The sequence below is a fragment of the Saccoglossus kowalevskii genome, chromosome 9 (assembly GCF_978046115.1).
Source record: "Saccoglossus kowalevskii chromosome 9, keSacKowa6.1, whole genome shotgun sequence".
Taxonomy (NCBI): Eukaryota; Metazoa; Hemichordata; class Enteropneusta; family Harrimaniidae; genus Saccoglossus; species Saccoglossus kowalevskii.
The window spans coordinates 31627462-31650112 of record NC_140649.1 but is presented as its reverse complement, the minus strand read 5'-3'; the positions used below and the strand labels follow the sequence as shown (position 1 = coordinate 31650112).

At 33.6% G+C, this 22651-nt stretch overlaps 1 protein-coding gene across 1 annotated transcript in view; it reads left to right on the top strand.

Moving 5' to 3' along the window:
• Positions 1-19456, top strand: part of LOC100372481 (phosphatidylinositol 3-kinase regulatory subunit gamma-like) — a 31946-nt gene extending 12490 nt beyond the window's left edge. The window contains exons 6-17 of the mRNA XM_078011434.2: positions 526-624; positions 6824-7129; positions 8935-9133; positions 9932-10020; positions 10111-10210; positions 10658-10756; positions 11355-11538; positions 12182-12426; positions 12543-12719; positions 14394-14465; positions 15051-15224; positions 15951-19456. Of these exons, the coding sequence (XP_077867560.2) occupies positions 526-624; positions 6824-7129; positions 8935-9133; positions 9932-10020; positions 10111-10210; positions 10658-10756; positions 11355-11538; positions 12182-12426; positions 12543-12719; positions 14394-14465; positions 15051-15224; positions 15951-16161 (1955 nt within the window). The 3' untranslated portion in view covers positions 16162-19456. The remainder of the gene's footprint in view (positions 1-525; positions 625-6823; positions 7130-8934; positions 9134-9931; positions 10021-10110; positions 10211-10657; positions 10757-11354; positions 11539-12181; positions 12427-12542; positions 12720-14393; positions 14466-15050; positions 15225-15950) is intronic.
• The last annotated feature ends 3195 nt before the right edge of the window (positions 19457-22651 follow it).

The window sequence follows — 22651 nt, the reverse complement described above, 5'->3', positions numbered from 1 at the left end:
AAGATATGAACTTTTTCTGTAAACTGTCAAACTGTCTTGGGATTTTAGTGGTACTTTCCACTCTTGGCATTTTCACCTTATCCCCTTGGGTTTCATAGTCCTTGTGAATATTAGGCTGATCTGTGTCTACTCTGTCACATGTGTCTCAATATTTGCTGTTCTCTGCATCTTAATTAACACCATAATTTTTTTCGCTAAAATTTTGGTTTAACATTTCACACATTTTATGTATTTTTCTCTAATTTCTCTGTTTAATTTTATCATATTTAATCGGTCTTGTTAATTCAGTGAAAAGTGTCAAAAATTGCCTTTGAAAGGTGTCTGCTTTGTTGTGGCAACCAGCCTAGTAAAATTGTATAATTTTCGAGAGTTCCTGTTTGAAATATTCTGAAAATCACAATCAAACCAAACTTCTGTTCAGTGTGATTATATAAACATATGGGAGTGAAATCAAACGTGAGTATTGTCATCACTAAATACATGTACATACAATATCATTCATATTTTTGTTTTCTCTTTGCACAGTCTGTGGCTTCAGCTGCCATCGTTGCTGTGCAATGAACGGATTACCGGTTTGTCTGGTGGACACCAAGGAAAGATCCAGAAGAGACAGCTATGGTCCAGGTAAGTTAGTGCTTGTGATGTCCAAGAATTCTGGCCCACCTAAGTTAATTTAATTTCAGAGAAGTTAGTATTGATAAACTTATTTCCATGGACCTAGAAGTTTGTTTTAAGCTAGATGAGTTGATCTGATCTAATGCTTCTAGACCAGCTTGGTTTAGCGTAGATTAATGTGGACCTTGTTAAAGTTCATAGAAATTTTGAGGTACTGTAAATGAGAAATGTTCAATATGTTTAATTTAAATTTCTGTTTAATTAGCAGATTTTATGTTGCATGCATATACAACTATGTTTTAAAAATCTCTGGTTCTCGGAGAAAATAATACAGAATATTCACTGGGTTTTAAATTACTGCATTTAACTATCAGCAAAATAAGATAAAATAAAATAAATAAAATCCAGCTAGTAGTTAAACTTTGTAGTTCATTTTCATTTTTGCTTCTGATTATGTGTCATACCTGCAAAAGTACTATTGAATTTTTTTCCCAGTGACTATTTCCGGGGCTGTGCTTTAGGTTGATTATGCAATCGGTGTACTGACTAAAATAAAATGTATCTTTCATGAACAGATAACCCTTCCTAGGATAGTTGAAATTATTGATTTCATCTACGTCCGTGCATTTTCCAAACCCTCGATAGATAAAAGAACAAAAATCCAAAATTGATTATTGAGTAGGCAACATATCGATATCGTTATGACGATACAACCACAGACATCAATATTGTACTCACTGAAATTTGAATCATTTTCACATTCAAAAAAAAAAGGACAAGGTGAGTTGGAATTAAATTCTGTCATATCGTATAACATTTGTTATATAAGCTGGTAAGATTTGATTGTACGTGGATAGGATTTCCATCAATCAAATCAAACTGTGTCATCTTATTCATGTCAAATAAAGACGTTTTTTATGGAATCGATTTCCTGCGATCGACATACGAATAACCCAGTTTGAAAGATTTATTACTTAGAAAACTGTAATTTTCTGTAAACTTTGATGTAACATTTATTGGGAAAAATGGGAAAACCATAATAATGACAATGAAAATTGTATCCAGCAGGCATCAGTCTGAACGGTCAATAAAATCAAAAATCTAAAGAAAAATCTAAAGAAAATTTGCTGTTACAAAATTTTAGAATTTTCCTAGTCTAAGAATTCTATATCTGTCTGTATGACGGCTATTTACACACAGCGTTTGTCATGCTTCTAGAATTTACTGTGTTTTGATGCTTTAAGTGTTTGTGAAGTTTAAATTATTTGTCTTAGTCACCTGACTTTAATAGTCACCTGACTATGGTACATATCATTCCCAGCAGTAACGTATCACTAAATTGTACTTCAAACTTTTTGTAGCAATATACATGATTAATGTCATCATTGTGTCTCTTCTAACAGTGTAGCACAAGAAAACCCAAATAAAAGACCATTTTTATCGCTGGTATAAATGAAAATAGTATGTTATAATGACAACTAAAAAAAACGCTAAGAAAAGGTATTATTTCGGTCAATTTTGAAAATCTTCAGCAGCCTACTACAAACATCTCACCTAATTAGCATAATGGATAATACTAGCCAATGGCGTCACTCGTATCACCCTACTCTATGAACAAGTGATATTACATGACTATTTACATCATGCTCAAGTTGCTATAGAAACTAATATTTTTGGCTCAATTTCATGTCTTTCATGTAGACAACATTTTGCGAAAGTCACTGTGACATTGTATCTTCCAGACCCACGTCAAAATGTCACTAACTATAACTGCACTGCCTTGCAAAATTCACAAAATGTCTCACCTGAAATTAAAGAAGTTTAGAATAGTATAGCCTACTACATTGTATAAAAGTAAAACCATTTATTTCCACTAATATTTCCAATATTAAGTTTTATTGTTATTTGACATATGTGGATTTAATTTAGTGAATTTTTCTTATCAGCGAAAATAGTGGAATTAAAATCCAGTCAATAATTAATGTATCGATATTCACACTTCTTCACTGGTGTAAAATATCAAATTCTTCGCTGCTGAATTAAGTATATTTTGCTGGTTGACTTTTCACATCAGAATGGTTTTAGGGTCACCTTGCCATTGGAAAAATGACAGCATGTAGATGAGCCATTATGATTAATGGATATTATTCAATTAATTGTCGTAAATTTTCATCTCGCCAGACTGCATTGTATAATGCTGGTACTCTCATTTAATGTATGATTCTACATATAATCATTGTAGTTTATCATTGTCCTAAGGTCAGACTATTATTGCCCGGAATGTAATGTGGGCAGGGGATATAGTGGTTACCGCCGTCTGTCCGTCTTCCCGTACAGAATCGCAACTAAAAAAATTCAACACATGGCTTTGAAATTGATGAGGCATGCGTTGTACTATCCACTAATCTTGTGGATAATACTATCTTTGCCGTCACTCGCATCAACAGGCTTCACAAATAAGTGATATAATATGACTATTTACATAGTGATTTAACAAGATGCTACAATTACTGTAAAATTTTTGTTATTTGTTATTTTCATTGTTATTTTATGAGGACAGCATTTTGTGAAAGTCACTGTGACTTTGTGTCATTAGGACTCAAGTGAATCTGTCACTACTGCAGTACTTTACTGACTCCTAGAATTCGTGAAAATGCGTCTCCTGTGAAATAATTTAATTAAAAGCAGTTTTCAGTAGTCTTGCTTACTTAGTATGAAAAAAAACAAATACTTGAACCGAACCACAGTGACTATATATGTATTATTTTCTCACTTGTGTGAAATATCAAATTATTGTTCTGCTTAAATATGCATATTTTGCTAGTTGACTTTTCACAACAGAATGGTTTGAGGGTCACCTTGCCATTGGAAAATGCCAGCATTTAGATGAGCCATTATGATAAATGGATATTATTCAATCAATTGCCGTAAATTATCATCTCGCCAGACTGCATTGTATAATGCTGGTACTCTCATTTGATGTATGGTGTTATCATTTTAATTTATTATACTGTCATAAGGTCAGAATATTTATTATTCCCTGACATGTAGTGTGGGCAGGGGTTATAGCGGTTACCATCGTCCATTTGTCTGTTCATACAGTCATAATAAAAGAAATTGAACATTGCCAATCTTGATATTTACAATGGCCATACAGATTTGGTGGAAAAATAGATGTGAATTGCATGCTAATTTGCATAAATTATAGAGCAGTGAAAACTTTCTCTTCAAATTAAAATTCAACTCTCACCATCTTGAAACAGTATACATATGGTGGTCATACTGTTTTGGTGAAGACAAGATTGCCCACTGATTTTCTAACTCTATCACTACCTCCTCAATTGAGATGTACTGTATACAATACTCAGTAGATGGTAGATAGTACACTACCTCCAATCAAAACAGTAACCTCTACCAACTCCAGGTGAAATAATGTTGAAATAACCATGCAAATGCAATTTGTCGACCATGCAATGCATCGTGGGTAATTTAGCTAATGCTGGTTCTTGAATATTCCAAGTATTGCATTTTATCACTTGTGCAATGAATCATTGGAGATGTATGCAAATATGATTAGATGTGTTATAATTTGGCAAATTGCAATGCATCTTGGGAAATTATCTCAATATAATATTTTCATTCAATTTAATTATGAACTGTGTGCATATTATTGTGATGAGATTACAAGTAGCTTTGCAAATGCATTTAATATCAGAAACAAAAATATTTATCTGTGAAAATGAAAATTTGTCGTAGTAGCAAGTATTTCACTGTGTTCCTTACCCCATATAATGCCATAGTTGTACCATTGATTGCAGGTCTTGACTTAATTAAAATTTTATTTTAGTTTTTGTCAACTGCCTATAAAAAATCACTTTTAAGTGTTGCTAAAATTGACCAATTTGTGCGCAATTACAGAAACACATTTCCTCTTTTATAATTACATAATAATCCTGTAAATTATTTTAACTTGAAACTAGAACACATATTTAGAGCAAAGCCCAAAACTTCACAATAATGAGATCTTGCCAAAAATGGTACTTTAGTACAGCATGTGAAAAATAAAAACATTTTCAACCCAAATTGTATTACATTTACTTTATGTGACTTTTAGTGATATGTTGTGAATCCCAAAGAGTTATCTTGCCTAAACAAATTTTTCACTTATTTTTTCAAATATTTTTGATCAACACCTGTAGCCAGTAGGTTCAAAATTAACAAATAAAGTAGAGACAAATTAAGACTGGAAAAAGTTTGGTATTTCAAAAGTTTAACCTTCTCGCTACCCTCTTTTCATCACAAATTCACAAAATAGTCTACACTTTCTTTCAGAAGTTTGGAACAAAAATAGCCAAATTTTTTGAGTAAAACTGTAAACTGACTTAAATTTTGTCCATTGGCCCCAAAATTAGGGTTCATTTCCAGAAATATTGAAGAATACAAGAAAAAAATTTGGGCGAGAAAATCATTTGGTGAAAAGGTTAGGCATGTATGGTTACCTGTACTTTATACTTGACAGGTACTTTATGGTACTTATTGTAGACATGAAATCTATTGAATATCATTGCTAATTGAGCCTTCTCAATTCAGCTCTTGGCTATCAAATTTTGATATTGCTCAAATATAGAATTATAATAGGATGAAGACCTTGTTAGACATCTATGTATTAAGGCTGATTTTAATCTTGTTTTGACTTGATAGATGCATACAAGGATATAGCATTACACATTAATAACTTCATTATGTAAGCGATCTCATTTAATTAACAAATATATTGATCCAGATGTAACCTTGTCCATTATGCTATGAGGTCATACTGTTGTCATCTTGTGGCAGTTGTAAGATTATAGTTTTGAACATAATCCAAATAGCTGTCTAATATTTTCAGAATACACACATATCAGCAGTGACAATTTCATGCGTAGTTCGAACTCTTTCGGTACATGATTGGTGGCATTTTTGAGAAATCTACAATGGTATGCATTCAAGTTGAAACATGCATTTTACGATTTAGTGCAAAGACCTTGTATGGTTGTTTGATTATCCTTGTTGAATTCAATATTCTTTTCTGCTTCTATTGTCTGATGTATGTTGTGAAAATTGTTTGATTTATCGGCTGTTTTTGACGGTAATCATTAACCTCAATCGGTTGCACCATATAACGCAAACCGAGAGAGTAGAAATACTAGTGACCCGCTGCTCGTACCGCTAGTTGGAGGAGGTGAAAAAAAGCAAGAACGAGAGCGAGAGAACAGTTTATTCTTCACATAAATTATGGTATCACTACATGTATGCACATTTAGTTGACAATTTTTGTTTTCAATATTTCAAGCAGTTACCATGGTGATGTTATTTCATCATCTTCTTGACATTATGCTCAGTGAACAATATGGTTCATGGTTTCAAAAAGCGCATAATTTATTTTAATACTTCCATGTGATGTGTGTTGGCTCTCAGTAATCTATGGAAAAACTATTTTTGAACCAGTAACTGAGCTAAATCTCTACAGCGATCCAAACATGTCCTTGTACCTGCCCCATTGCTAATAACGTGATTGTTAATTTGACTACTATATTCAATATAAGGGAAATGATTATATCCAATTATGCTCGGCAGCAGTGACCTAATTTTTTTCTGGTCAGGGACAACTGACCATGCGCAATAATATACATAGCATCAGCTGATGTCTCATTATAGAGGATTTAAATACGTCTGTTTTAATATCAATGATGTGGTCAAAATAAAAGATAATTCTCTCAGTTTAGAGGGAAAAATGGAAATAACTTATGTTCCATACACAGAAAAGTAAATGTATTTCTTGTGCTCAATCCATTTATTTTAAAATGAAATATGATAAAATGTGAAGTGAAAATTAATAAATGCTGACAAAGCCATCTTATTTGGCCTTAGTGAGAGGTTCAAGAAATGTCATGGACATTGGCGCATAGTCATTAGCAGGACGAGGTAACACGTATGTAGCTTTATTTAATTATAGCGTCACATCATTTTTTTGGCCTTTCTCCAAAGGTCAATTGTGAACTGCATGATGGGAGGGTTTAGTCAATAGGCTAAAAATAGAAGTGACTAGGTGAAGCGGTCTATCAGTTGAGTTCTCACTCTGTGCATGTGCGGTAATCAGACTAATGCAAGACTGAAATTTTATCGATGGGCCACTTGATAATGGATATGTGTCCTTTCGTTTTTACAGAATCTATTTTTAACCAAGACCTAACCATGCAGTTTGATCCATCAGAAGCGGAAGCGCCACTCGTCGTTATAAAGTGTATAGAGATGGTTGAAGAAAGAGGTATGGATGTAGAGTTGATATATCGCCAGAATGTCTCAACATTGGCTATTAATAAAATCAAGCAGGCGTTCAACGTTGAGGTGCAGCATGTTAACCTAGCAGCGTATGACATCCACTGTATTGCTGCAACGCTTAAGATGTACTTCAGTGAGCTTCCTAACCCCCTCATTCCCTCAGAGATGTATGCAGATTTTGTCAGTGCAAGTTGTAAGTATTAAAAGCATTTTTTTTTTATTCATTTATGTTATTTGATTTTTGCAGGTTTTTTTGCCCATTTCTCATTTTTTTTTCATTAAATTTTACGACAATCAATTTGCAATGATTTAAGTTTCCATGGAAATGTGTGCTGGTTTATTCAGCTAAGAAATGGTATCATAGAGAAAAACAAAATTTATAATGAATTGAAGACAATAATTAAATTTTTACTAAATAATACTAAATACAATACCTAAACTAATGATATTTTTTTATTAAAACTTAACTAACAACAATGAAATGCTATTAGGTACCAGTATTCGTAACTTGTGTCCTTGTTGCTGCTGGACCTTCATTTATTTCCTCTTTTGTGTTTTATGTGCTGGTATAGTCCCCTTTGTTTTCTGTCAAGGTTGTTCATTGCTATGTAGCTATTGTTTAAGCATTGAACATACGTTGAATTTGTTTTAAATTATAAACCTTTTCATTGATTTGCATACAATATATTTTGTCTGTCTAGGTCAGGGTTGATTAATTTAATTTGTAGTTACGGTTTCCACTGCACTTCGTTGTGATCAATGTTAATTATATTTGGACTATGTTGTTAACAAATTTGCCTTTGTGTTATTGAGTGAAATTTTCCATCCTTGGTATTATTTGTGAATTATTAATAAATCCTCAACATGTTGAGACAAGCACACTGCATTGCATCATGCATTGCTTGCTTGCCTTATTTCTAATTGGCTAAAAGCAGCTGAGTGAAATTATGGGATATTCATTATTATACTTGCAGCGCGTCATGGGTTGTTTGCTTTATTCATTTCTGATAGGCTCAGGGCATTCGTGTGAAACTATGGGATATTCATTATAATACTTGCAGCTTTATTCATTTCTGATAGGCTCAGGGCAGTTGTGTGAAATTATGGGATATTCACTATTCAAGTTACAGAGCATCATGGGTTGCTTGCTTTATTCATTTCTGATTGGCTCAAAGCAGCTACGTGAAATTATGGGATATTCATTATTATACTTGCAGCTTTATTCATTTCTGATAGACTCAGGGCAGTTGTGTGAAATTATGGGATATTCACTATTCAAGTTACAGAGCATCATGGGTTGCTTGCTTTATTCATTTCTGATTGGCTCAAAGCAGCTACATGAAATTATGGGATATTCATTTTTATACTTGCAGCTTTATTCATTTCTGATAGGCTCAGGGCAGTTGTGTGAAATTATGGGATATTCACTATTCAAGTTACAGAGCATCATGGGTTGCTTGCTTTATTCATTTTTGATTGGCTCAAAGCAGCTACGTGAAATTATAGGATATTCATTATTAAACATCATAAGATATAATCAGCTATTATTTTCTGAATAAAATTACAAGATGCAATTGGTTTTTGTGCTTGCAATCCATCACGGTAGATTTATTTAATTCCATATTTGTATGATTGTTTGTATTCAACACTCTAGGATAATAATTTATATTTACACACCAGTTTGTAAATACGGTGGAATACTTTATTTTCGCTGGAATTAATTTTCGCTGAAAAGGCTTTTTGGGAGTTTTGCTTGGAATTTATTTTCACTGATTTTTGATGAGTGTAATGTGAAATATAGTATATTCGCTGGATTTTATTTTCATGGAATCATCCCTTCAGCGAAAATAGCAAAAATAAATTCCAAGCGAAAATAAAGTATTCTACAGTAATTTGCAAACTAATTAACTTTTCCTTCCAGTCCAGTTCCGTCCAAAAAGGGAGAGACGACACTAAAAAATTTTAACTTTTTTCTTCTCCTCTTTGTTTGATTTATAGCTATTCGAGATGACAGTGACAGCACTGCACGACTGCTTGAACTAACCAATCAGCTATCAGAACACCATAAATGCACTCTGGAATACTTGCTTCGTCATCTGAACCGTGTTTGTCAACATCCACACAATAAAATGACTGCTAAAAATTTGGCTTCTATATTTTGCCATTCCTTGCTTTGGCCACCAAGGGAAACAATGCTGTAAGTATACTTATCGGTTTATATTCAATCTACTCTAACTTTGAACGGTTATCTTTATTTGATATAGTCAAGAAACTTATTACAGAACTCCAGTTTGAAACTCAGAATGTTGATACAAAACTCTACACATGTTGACGTGAACTTTAATTCATTTTATCTTGGTCACGGAGCTACGTTTTAATGTTAAATTTACAGAGTTTATGTATTCTACAAGAATGCACCAATTATCGAGTATTGCCGCCGAGGGTAATGTGAATTTCATAGACATTATGTCCAACTATAATATTAACCAAATTAATCTGTCTCAACCTAGAGTATAAATTCAGGGGCATGTGCCAAGTTAGTATATGACAAATGTCCTTATTAGTTTGAAATGTTAGAATGAGCACTGATTACTCAGATATTATTTTTTAATGAGAAAAACTATCACTTAGCTGACAGTGACTGTTTTATTGTGGAAAACTGGACTCAACCACCCAGGAATAGCAATGTGTTAAAAGTTAAAAGCAACCTGCTGTGGTAGATTTCATGTCAGCCTAGGGAAATTGTTGAAAGTCTAAATAAAAAAAACATTGCACCAAACTTGTGACAGGGAAAAATATGGTATTTAAAAAGATTAATAAAGTAGTTTTGTTTATGAGAATCTCCCAGTGTACGTCCCATAGTAAAGCATGCAGCAGGTGCACTAAAATAACACTGCTTTGGTTTATTCTCTCATAATACTCTGCAACATCATTGAGTGCGGTAATTGTGAGACAAGTTTGTAATTATTTTTTTCTCCATCGTACGCTTCTATAGGCAAGTGCTACAGAATTCTGACGCCCACCGGCGAATCATGGAACTGCTTATAAAAAGAGGTGTGTTGTCGGAAGAGGACGCACTGCCAGGTTGGTAGAGTATTTTTTATTTTAATAAGTTTAATTTTAGCTAATAGTGCATTATGTATCAAAACTAAACAGACCATTTTCATCTTGTAGAACGACCACCTCCAATCCCACCGCGGGGTCGTGAAAAAAGCATTGATATGTCACCTAGAAGTTTAGAAGAAGCAGAATGGTACTGGGGAGATATTTCAAGGTGGGTACAACTTATTGTGATTATGAGAGTTTTGTTTGTGTGTTTTCTGTATAGAATGATTCTTTTCTGGGTATTCAGATTACTTTGCAGTTCATTTATTATATAAGGGCATGAGTACTGAATTAAAATTACATTTTTAGTAAGAATGAAGTTATTATCATATTGAAATGAGTAAACATGGTGATATTTTTGATTATTAGCATGCTTGTCAAAAAAATCATTTTCCAGCTGTCTAGGCACTATTTGTATATGCATAGTCAGATGACTAGGCACTGTATGTATATGCCTAACATTTTACTCAATATGTGTTCAATTGACACCACAAAGATCACTTTGACTCACTATTTTAAACAAAAATAAAAAACTATGAAAAAATTTATAATAATATGCAGCCTTTGCTCTTTAATCGATAATGATAATTTAAAAAAAAAATGTTTTTCTCTGCAGAGATTATGTGAATGAAGTATTGAAAGATACTCTTGATGGGACGTTTCTTGTGAGGGACGCGACTAATAAGGCGAGTGGTGGATACACTCTCACTTTGAGGTAAGTAACGAGAAACTATTGATCGAAACACGCATGTAAACAACAACCTGTATGTCAATTTTCAAAACATTTCGTCTGAAAACTTATCTTGTCAAGCTGGTTCTGAATCTCAATAAAAATGTCACATGATGAAATAAACATTTGCTAAAACATTTGTTAAAATGTTAATGATGCGACTTGCGCCAGGTTGTCTTAAATGTGAGTTCATCATGATTAAAATATGACCTACATCGAATTATAATAACTACCCACTCTGTGAACTTGTTTTATAGTGCAAAATTTTACCATTCTAAATGCCTTGTGAAATTTGCAAAATTAATTAAAAGTACTTGTATGTATTGCAACTATACTAATAATTTACACTAAGCTAGGGAACACTTATATTATGTATATAAGCTACTAGTATGATGTCTCTAGACCAAGCTAAGATTGGCATATATGAATGTCTGAAAATTTCTCTAGATAGGGAGACTTTGTTTTCGAAGTTCTGAATGAGCAATAGATAACAGGTGTGCTCTTTTCCTGGCTCTGTACATTACAATACTGTTTGTTAGTCCAATTAGAATTTTAAAATGAATGTTTTTTGTTTTTTTAACAGGAAGGGTGGGAGCAACAAGTTAATAAAGATCTATCATAGAAACGGCAACTACGGCTTCTCTGAACCACTCGGCTTCAAGTCGGTGATTGACCTCATTGATCACTATAGAGACGTGTCGCTAGCTCAATATAATAAAAAACTTGACGTTAGACTTCTCCATCCTGCGTCCAAGAAAACTGAACAGGTGAGTGATTAGTTTATGTCCTGTATTCTCAGAAATCATATCTATCATATTTGTGATTTAAAATTATATTTTAAGTCACTTGTCTTGCAGTTCTCAACAAAACATAAACTTTTACGAAATGTTGTAACTTCACTAACTCATGAAAATGTGTCTCTGTTGGAACTAAAAAGATTGACAGTATATTTTTAAATTGTTGTGTAAAACTTTGTGTTCACTTGTATTTCATATTTTCATTTTCCTACCTGAAAACTGTTGCTTTATTTCGCTGCCAATTTTGTTTTGGTTGAGTAATCAAATCTGTTACCATAAGAGTTAAAGTCATAAAACATATGGGGAATGAACATTTGTTAAATAACAGCTGTAAACAAACACAGCATAACCGATAAACATGTTGACTGTAAAACGTTTTATTTCATGAGATACAAACGTGATTTACAGGGAAATCTCAATATGTTGCAGAGGTGAGCATATCATTATGAATCCCTCATGGAAGTTCATTCAAAGTGGTTTCAGCCAAATTTCATCTAAGGAAAAGCGAAAGTAAAAGTGAATTGCATTATAAAATGAGATTAGACAAATGCACAATATGTACAATAGAATACTTTACTGAAATTTATTTTTTGTTTGTGTGATTTCCCAACAGCCCGAGGGACAAGACAGTGATATCGAGAAGGTGAAGGAGAAACTACATGAAATCAACGATGAATACAAAGACAAGACTGAAAGTTACGACAAACTTTATGAAATGTACAACAAATCAACACAAGAAATTCAGCTTAGGAGACAAGCTTTGGAGGCTTTCAATGAAACAGTGAAAGTTTTTGAGGAACAAATAAAAGTACATGAAAGTCACCACAAAGACGCAATCCCTGCTGAGGAGAGACAGAAGTAAGTACAAAACAAAGGATTTTAGTGATTTTGTCACTAGAGGGCGCTGTGGGTCTAATTGGTTGTTTCATAAACTCTCTTTTTTTTTTTTAATGAATGTTTTTTCACATCTACAGATTGATGGAAAACTTCCGACTCTTGCAGCTGAGACTGGACGACATCCTTTCAAAGAAAGAACAGTTGGAACAAGAACTGAAAAGACAAGCAGAAGAGAACAGAAATCTAGACCGAGAAATGAATAGTTTAAAGCCAGACATCCTGCAGCTTAGAAAACTCAGAGACCAGTATGTCATGTGAGTTGTCAGCCAATTTAAATAGGTTTGCATAAAACCATGTTAGATTTAGTTCTTCTAATTTTCGTGGCCTAAAAAACAAAAGGTTACTGTGTGGAGAAGGTAGATTGCTTTTCTCATTACTGTATAGAAAGAGTAGATTACTGTTCTTGTTACTGTATAGAGAGGATTAATTATTTTTCGTTACTGTATAGAGGGGATTGATTACTGTTCTCATTACTGTATAGAGGGGATTGATTACTGTTCTTGTTACTGTATAGAGGATTAATTATTTTTCGTTACTGTATAGAGGGGATTGATTACTGTTCTCATTACTGTATAGAGGGGATTGATTACTGTTCTCATTACTGTATAGAGAGGTTTGATTACTGTTCTCATTACTGTATAGAGGGGATTGATTACTGTTCTCATTACTGTATAGAGAGGATTGATTACTGTTCTTGTTACTCTATAGAGAGGATTAATTACTGTTTTCGTTACTGTATAGAGGGGATTGATTACTGTTCTTGTTACTGTGGACAGAGAGTATATTACTGTTTTTAGTCCCTGTTCGGACACAGTCCGAAAATGGGGACTTATGTTTTGACTTCCGTGTGTGTGTGTGTGTGTGTGTGTGCGTGCGTCTGGACCTGTATCTTAGAAATGCCTATACTAATCACAATCAAACTTCACACATACATCATACATGATATTATACAAATGTACATCAATTTGTTTCACGATCTGATTCAAGATGGTCCAATGGCGGCCATTTTTGTGCTAAAAATCATCAAAATCAAGCATTTCTCAGCTGCTTACAGATGGATTTTGTTCAAACTTTGTATATACATTAGACACTATAAGACCTTGATGCACATCATTTTGTTTCCTGATCGTATTCAAGATGGCCGAATGGCAGCCATTTTTGTGCTAAAAAATCCTCAAAATCTACCATTTCTCGGCTGTTTACAGATGGATTTTGTTCAAACTTAGTATATACATTAGACATTATGGGACCTTGATGCAAATAATTTTGTTTTTCAGATAAGATTCAAAATGGCCGACTGGCGGCTATTTTGTATTAATGAATGTGGTTCTCGTGCCATATCTCTGACTTGCTTTCATATCATGTCATAGATAAACAGATATATTGGTTTGACTATCCTATTCAAAATGTCCGAATGGTGGTCATTTTTGTGCTAAACAATCATCAAATATCAAGCATTTATGGGTGGATTTTGTTCAAACTTGGTACATACATTAGACATTGCGGGTTCCTGATGCTCGTCATTTTATTTTTCAGATTGGATTCAAAATGGCTGACTGGCAGCCATTTTGTTTTAATGATTGGGCTTCGCGAGCCATATCTCTTAAATGCTTTGACTTAGTATATTTAAATTTTATATATTCTTTATACATCATGTTATATATATACATGTTAAATTTAAAAAAAATCATGTTCCCAACATGGTTATATTCCAGCTATATTACTATAAACAAAACTATATATCTTAAATTTGATAACTAACGGGGACTGTGCCATGCATGGCTTGTTGTTACTGTACTACCGGTAATTCATTACATTATTACCCAGCCGATTTATTGCTAGTGCCTCTGTATGTTGTCGTAATCATTTTAATTTGTTTTTGTTTTTCTGCGCTTCATTTATTTGATTTTGTCTTTTATTACCCTCAGGTGGCTTGGTGCTAAGGGAGTAAGACATGATGATATCAACTTTCTTCTTGGTGTTTCATCCAGGAATGAAGTGTAAGTATACGTAAACAAAAAAAAAATTGTCTGAATCAAACTGATTAGTATTCTTGCCTTGTCTTCTCCTAGTATTGAGGGTGTATGTGCCCTAATTCTGATTTATCTACTGTGTTCAAAAGCATCAACCACTCTAACGATACACAATTACTTCTCAGAACTTTTTTTTAGCCTGCCATCTGGTGTGGATCTCACAATATGTGTGTCACTGTTACCTGATCTCTCAGTCAACTTAATACCGAATGATTCACCATCACCTAATTCATGACTTTGATTTTTCACAAAGTGGCTGTTATTTCGTTTTTTTCAATAAATTTTAATCTTGATATTTCAGATATAGCATTAAAATTTTTGAAAGATGTGAAATTCTACTATTGCAAGTTTTAACTTCCATATTGCCATGACAACTATTGGTAATATAATGATACCATGTTTATTGATTTAACTTTATACTCAGAGCTTAAAAAGATTGTAATTTCTTTACGGTGATATTAAAGTGTTATTATTATTATTACCAAATTTACATAACTCAGTTTCTGCCACTTAACCATCTATATAATCTGTGTATGTTTTGCTTTGTAACAGACCACAAGATCAGATGGCATTTGATGTTGACTCACTACCCCACCATGAAGAATCTCTCTGGTTCTTCCCTAATATTTCAAGACAAGAAGCGACGGATATGCTAACTAACAAGCCAAACGGGACATTCCTCATAAGAACTGCTAGTCGGTCTGGCAGCTATGCATGCTCATTAGTGTAAGTACACTAATCTGAAAAGTTAATTGGCCACAATTTTTTTTAGCTCCGCTGTCGACTTTGTCGAGCGGAGCTTATCATATGAGTGATTATCCGCCGCTGTCCGTCGTCCAGTGTCCGTCGTCCGTGTCAATGTTTTACTTTTTCGACTTCTTCTTGAAAACTACAAGCCTGAATGCTTTGATACTTGGTGTATATGTACCTTGGGTAGACCTCTCTCAGATTTGTTCATTTCATGATCATATCTTCAATTCTCTAATTTTGGTGAATATTTTTGTCATTTTTGGTAAAAAGTGATATTTTCGACTTCTTGTTAAAAACCACAAGTCCAATTGCTTTGATATTACATATATAGGTACTACATGTGGACCACTCCCAAATTTGTTCATTTTCTAATGATATCTTCTGTTCTTTAATTGAAATGTGCATTGCTAACAGAGGAGCTATCTCAGCCGAGAGGCTGCTTGTTTTATTTAAACTGGGAATTTGAAAACAGAGAGAGAGAGAATTAGTTGTAGTTGTTGCTGCCTAGTCTGTAATCTTGCCTGTTTTGGTATTGTCGTCATTTATATTTACACAAGTACTTACTCCGACTGACGTCATGGCATCAACTCAGACTCAGTAGTACATGTACTTGTTACTGTCTCATTCAAGTTCAAGTTGCTGGTAAACATTGACAATAACTTTCACCTTTTTGCCATCTAATTATTTTCTTTTGTTTTACAGTGCAAATGGTGAGGTTAGGCACTGTGTGATAAACAAAACACAGAATGGATATGGATTCGCAGAACCTTACACGATTTACCATTCTTTGAAAGAACTTGTGCTACACTATCAACAGAACACTCTTGCGTTACACAACGATCAATTAGACACAAATTTGTCATATCCAGTCGGTGTACCAACGCCGCTAAATGAACCAGATCTCCCGCGATGATCAACGTTTAGAAGAAAACAAACTTTATTTTGTACATATCAACACATGTTTTTTCAGATGTTAAGTGAACATGCAGTTAAACAACAACAAAATTGGCTGATTGAGTGTTTAAAAAGTGGTTTCTATCCTACAATCACAGCATGGGGAATGTGAAGGAGAAGTGACTATTAGATGCAGCTTAATGATTACGATTTGCTAAGGAATGGTTAGATGCAACTACTGATAATAATCAGGGCATATGATGATAAAACAAGATCACCTAGCATTGTATTCAATCTATCGATAGTTTTAAACAAACTGCCTTCTTTATCGTGAAAACGAAACTTATTTTTCAAAAACTGTAATGTTCATATTTAATACTGATCACACAATAACCAAAAATTTACATGTTTCTTGTTCAAATTTCTTTCTGGTTTAATTATTAATTATTTAATTGGTATTTACATTGCCAAAGTCATGATTGATTTGATGTTTTGTAAATGGACTTGGATCCGGCAGATGTGAAATGAGTGGCAAAATATTGTCAATACATTGAGACTTGTGTGCCCTTGTTTATCCAATCTTGGTGAAATATCTGTGCTGTAAAACTAATTTTGATTCATCATGTTAAAAGTTACCAATCGTGTGTTCGGTTATATTTTTTATTTTTATTCTTCTTGGAGTGTAAATGCTCAACTCAAATCATTTTGTATATATTCGTACAAGTAAATTACACTTTTCCATTCCCTTACAAGGTTAGCGTATTCCAGTTGATTCAACAAATTGCCTGTTGACATCACAGTTATACCATTCTTGTAGAGACCGTCCACAGGCAATGTGTTAATGAATTGGTTGTACCACTAGCAAAGATAAGGGTGGAAAGGCTGAAAAACCTTTGTGAAATTTACTATCTGCAGTGCTATATTCAGATAAAAACTGATAAAAAATGCAGTGATATTTTTGTCAGGTTGTTTTTTAAAGTAGATGGTCCTTTTTTCTTTTTCTTTTTTGCAATGGCAGAATATTTTTTTCTAAAAACAAGATCATTTCTTTTGTATGGATAATTTTTATCATTTTTTTTTTTTGTAATCAGTGTTGAAAAATAGAGGTTCGGGCACAAAACTGAAAAATTATGCTGCTGAGAAACCATTTATCTTTCTTTTTGTCAGATATTAGCGTACAAAGTCAGGTCATAAAACTTTCAATGAAAGTCAATGACATGGAAATACTGCTGACAATATTTTTTTTTAATTGTTCAGTCAAATTTTCATTTTAAGTAAGACTTGAAAAAACTATCTTTATTGCCAAATGACATTTTTTTTTTTGGATAGAAGAGAAAAAAAAACTTAGTGTTAAACACATTTTTTTTTACTTAACCATTTCATCGGCAGAATTTACCTGCCATAGTTTTGGTGCCATTTTTTGTCACCTTTATTGTTGACTGAAGTCTGCATTGATATTTGGACCAAATTAACAGTATTTGACAATGCTCATATGTCATTCAAATGAAGAGGGAAAACTAATAACATCCCATAATATTCCGATGGTGACACAATACCAACAATAATAATGAAAGGCTACACATAATGATGTTCAAACCCATCTTCAGGATTTCAAACTGTTGACCCTAACTCTTTGACCTTTAACTCCAAAGTCAACTTTTGTTGCAGAATATATCTCTAAAACCTTTTCTTTATTTTTTTCAAAATTTTAATCGAGATCTAAAGACAATGGGTAAGTTTGCCCATTTGGTCCAAAAATAATAAAGAAATTATAAAATAATACTTAAAAATTTGCAAAATGCTGCACCAACTTATCGATGGTAAAATTGTTGTGGTCATAGGGTTAATGTCAAAGTATGATCAATTAAATATTTTAGTATAAATCATAAGCATTCCAGTCAATATCACTTTTTTTACATCATTAAAATATATAAGGCATGCATATCTTTCATATTCAAACAATTATCTGACAAATTATACAATATATTTCCAAAAATTTGCATTCAGTTACTGTTCTTATATCATCAAAAAAAAATTAGAGTTGCTCTATTTTTAATTGGTAACCTATATTTATCGGCGCACACAGTTATTCAGTGGTGCTGCAGTTAGTGTTTTTATCAACTCAGTAAAACTAGATTTCATGGGTTATTTGATGCTTAAAACATTTATCTTGTGTTCCTTTTGTTGTAATTGTTAAGTTTAAACATGGTTTGTTATTTTTTTTCACTGTACCAGTATGTAAGAGCTCCTATGCTGCAAACAAATTAGTTGCCATGGTAACACTGAGATACATAAAATTAGTATCCAGAATAAAACCTGTTCACATTTGGAGGGGGGGGGTTACCTCAAAATAGTTTCTGCAGTGACTTGTATAAGCAAATGTAAGGTACAAGTCCTTCTATAGAAATTTACATTGGTACTCGCATGACACAAACATTATTCTGAAAGAGGTTTCTTTTTTCAAAAAAAACACGTCTTTTTTTTCAACTACATGTATTAGGAGATTTGATATATGTGTGGCTAGGCACCATACATTTATCTTGTACTCATCTCTGATTTTCAAGTGATGGCCATTGTGTAGCATGTTTTAAAATGTTGTGTAAACAGTGCATTTTACTGTTGGTTCTATATTAAATAGGACACTTCACAATGTTCTATCCTTCTAAGGTATCCCCCCCCCCTCAAAAAATTCTCATCTTTACTTCTTTCCTGTATCATTATTTGCAACGATCTATGTTACCATGGAAACCTTTAAATCATAGTATCATATAATAGGGCTATGACATTGGCTAGATGCATCGTTCCAATGAGTATGGTTCTTTTGTTGCAGAAGCTGACATAATGCATTTGTTTAGTGTTTAGCTCATACCCAGAGATGGCAATACATGCAAATCTATATGACTGTACACTCTGTGGAGTCTGAAGATGATTTTGCTGCCTTTTATCGAAATTAGAAAAAAAAACCTCTGAACACTTGTTATGCATAATTATGTACTCAATTTGCATTAACTTCAGAAAAAGTTTTGCTAAGTGAGAAGGGTTTTAAATTTTAATGGACAAGTAATGCTTAGCTTCTGCAATGATTTGAGACTGTGCCAGTATGAATACTCTAATTAAAAGTTACATCCACCTTTATAAAAAAAATAACTTTATTGAATATTATTTTTTTTCTCAGTCCATGACTGTCTTGGACTTTTAATTATTTTTTTAATTACAGCTTGTTAGTTTTGGGATGACTGAAGCTGTTTAAGACTGTAAAATTTATTGAGGAGGAAAGTATATGCAAATAAAAGACTGTACTATCTATCACTTTATACATGGTTATATGTTTTTCTTTTGAACTGTAATCTCGACTGTCGTGCTTTGTTTATGTTTTGTGTACGCGTGCAGTGACTGCTTGGCACAAAGATAAAATGACCTCCTTTGCACCTGCTGTTATGTCCGGGTTAATAAAACAACTTATGGACAATGTACGTGGTCACAGCTGATCACGTTTTCCAGTAGTGATCAGTGGATGTTTGTTTATCAGACTTTCATATGCTATTTGGCAAAATATAAACATACACGTGTGACATCACAGTGTGACAGTCTGTTATGCATATCATACAAAGGTTTTCATGATGTCATTAGTTGTTTTAGTTGTGCTCACATTTAATTACAAAGAATTCACGTCCCTCCTGGATTTCACAATGTAAATATGTTTTAGAAACCAGGGCTCTGAGAACATCTGGTTTTGTGGAATATTCTAGTCCAAATAAACAAAATTTTGTGATTGGTGTTCATTAAAAGAAAAGAATAATTGGGCGTAATAAGTTTTAGACTAATTTCAAGTTGTACTGAAAGAATTCTGACAACACATTAGAAATTAGGTTTCGTTCCTAGCGCATCATTTTCCTGAAGTTCTATATGATTTGTCTATATGATGTATCCTACTTCTCTGCAACAGGTTGCTTAATATTCTGGTTTGTGTATGCTGCCCTCAATGGTTGTCACAATAGTGGACGCTACTTATAAGATTGTGCCTGATAGGCTACCAAAACACCTAACAGACCAATCAGAGAGCAGATTGTCTGTTGACGCTTATATACTTTTGAACTCAACAAAATCTATAAATTTTGTGTACAAAAACTTGCAACACAGGAAAATATGGCATGGGCTGCTCCTGGGGTTACCCACAAGCTTACTTGCGGATCAAGTATATACTTCTAATTATCCAAGGCCCAAGCATGGTACAGTGGTTACCATTGTTATCGTGTTGCCTTGCATCAATGAGTTCGTGACAAAACCATATACTCTATTGGGTTTAGGAGAATTAGTTTGGGACATAAAACAATTGATCCTGTTTAATTGTCCGTAGTGTATGAAAAAATTATCCTTGATAAGTTCTAGTACCGGTAACTGGAATCTTGTTGCTATTGATCTTTAAGATAAACAGTTAAAAGAATAAATATATTCCAGTACAAGTATCAGTATTTGGCATTGGTAACCATACCAATTTGACAGAAGTGACTGGAATTTATTTTGCCACAATTGAACAAAAATATAATTGTTTTAATTTTGACACAACAAACCAATAACCCTTGATTTGTATGAATATTTATGAATTTTAAACCAACCAACCAATCAATCAATGAGCGCAGTGCGCAATGGCATTTAAAACTTTCAATTTTATTTCATTGGCAAATAGAAACCTGGTTTTATTTTGAGATGTGAAATTTATAAATATTAATAAACATCAATGGGTTTGTTGTCTTGACAGTAACACTCAACAAATAATAATATCACTAAAGGCATCTTAGATAAAGGATTCAACTATGTGAAATGGGGGGGTGACCAGTGTATTTTTTTTATTTTTCTTGAATCTGCAAACTTGTTTTCCCTGCAACACCTTGCTTGCGTTTTTCTCTCTCAGTTTCTAGCTTGAAATTTTCCAGCCACCCCAATGATTTCAAATGGTCATCCCCTGAACCCCAGAGAAAATGTGCATGGTTTATGACCACCATGGTTTACTACTACCACTATTGGTTCAAGTTAGACAACTGCCAGCCAGTTTACCCCTGTAGTTAAAAAATAATGGTATCACCCACCAGTTGCATGGCACTTCTAGGGATTATGGGTAATAACTGTAAAATCTTCAGTTTCTCACTTTCCTGGCAGAAAACACAGGCTCAAAATTTGGAAGCTGCTAGTCAGTTAATGCTTTCATTAGTTGCCATTAATTTCCTTTTTTAACAGGAGATGGCAAAAGTTGTTTGGACTGTCAACGATCTGTTTAATGACAATTAACATCCCAGGTGTTTTCTGTGGTCGTGAGTGTCTCTTCTGCTGTGTTATTTGGGATTCTGACTCAACAATGTCTGCTGTCATGATCATGTTACTTTGCAGCATTGGTAAAAACATACAACACTTGATTCACCACTATCAAATACAAGTAACCTGTAGAATGCTGTGTGGGTAATATTTTTTTATATTGATTTTTGTTGCATTTGCAGCAAATAGTTACCAAACAATGAGAAATCTATAGGATTGAATATACCCCACAGCTGGCTTCACATGCATAGTTCAAGCCTGCCTAACCGGTGCTTACACCAGGATTTAGTTACAGCACCTAGGCGGTATGTGGTTACAGCTTAATGTTCGAGTAATCGCAAGAAATTGACATGACAATAGAAATTCATTAAAGACTGGCACTCCCATGCAATTAACAGCGAGTGAAATTCCTGGGATTGAAACATATATTTTGAAGTCACTGATGTAGGCAACGAATAACTGCAAGTTGACATAAAGACGAGGTAGTTTATTTAATCAGTGCTCAACCAGAGGCTGAAATTATAATTAATTTGTTTATTTCAATTTCTCCTGACGTCAAATAGAATACACTGGTGAAACACGGCAGTAACTGTGGGTGAAAGGATGTTTTGGGGTGTAGTTTATATTGTATATGGAGTGGTAGGGTCGGGTGTAATTTGTTCATTTCCAACTATTATGAAGACGCATATAATTTCACTTAATTTATTTTTGCTGACATGTTTTCAAGCATTACATGTGAATCGAATTTTCACTGCGCTGTGTCTCAATAGAGTATGAGGGGAAATGGCATTTTCCCTGGAATTTATTTCAGGGGGAAAATGTTTTCAGTGATAATGTAGTATTATGACAGATACCCTCCCCGTGGCTTTCATTGCGTATGGAAGTTATTTTCACGAGTGATGTGGTGTATCCTGCTGCCGTACTTTCACGAGCGAAGCCACGGGGAGGGTGTGGGGTTCTGTTATTATACATACATTGTAGGTCCCATATTTGATTATTTCATATTAAAAAAAGAACGTGCAACAAACCGGGATAGAAATTTAGGTCGGGGAACCCAATTGCCCATTAATATATGCTCCAAGACAGTGCTGCGATCTAGCAACGCTTGTCAGTATAGAACGCGTGTCGCTGTACGTGTGAAAATAAAATAATCAGACGTCTAATTTGAGTCATTGTCCGAATAAATAACTCGTGGATGT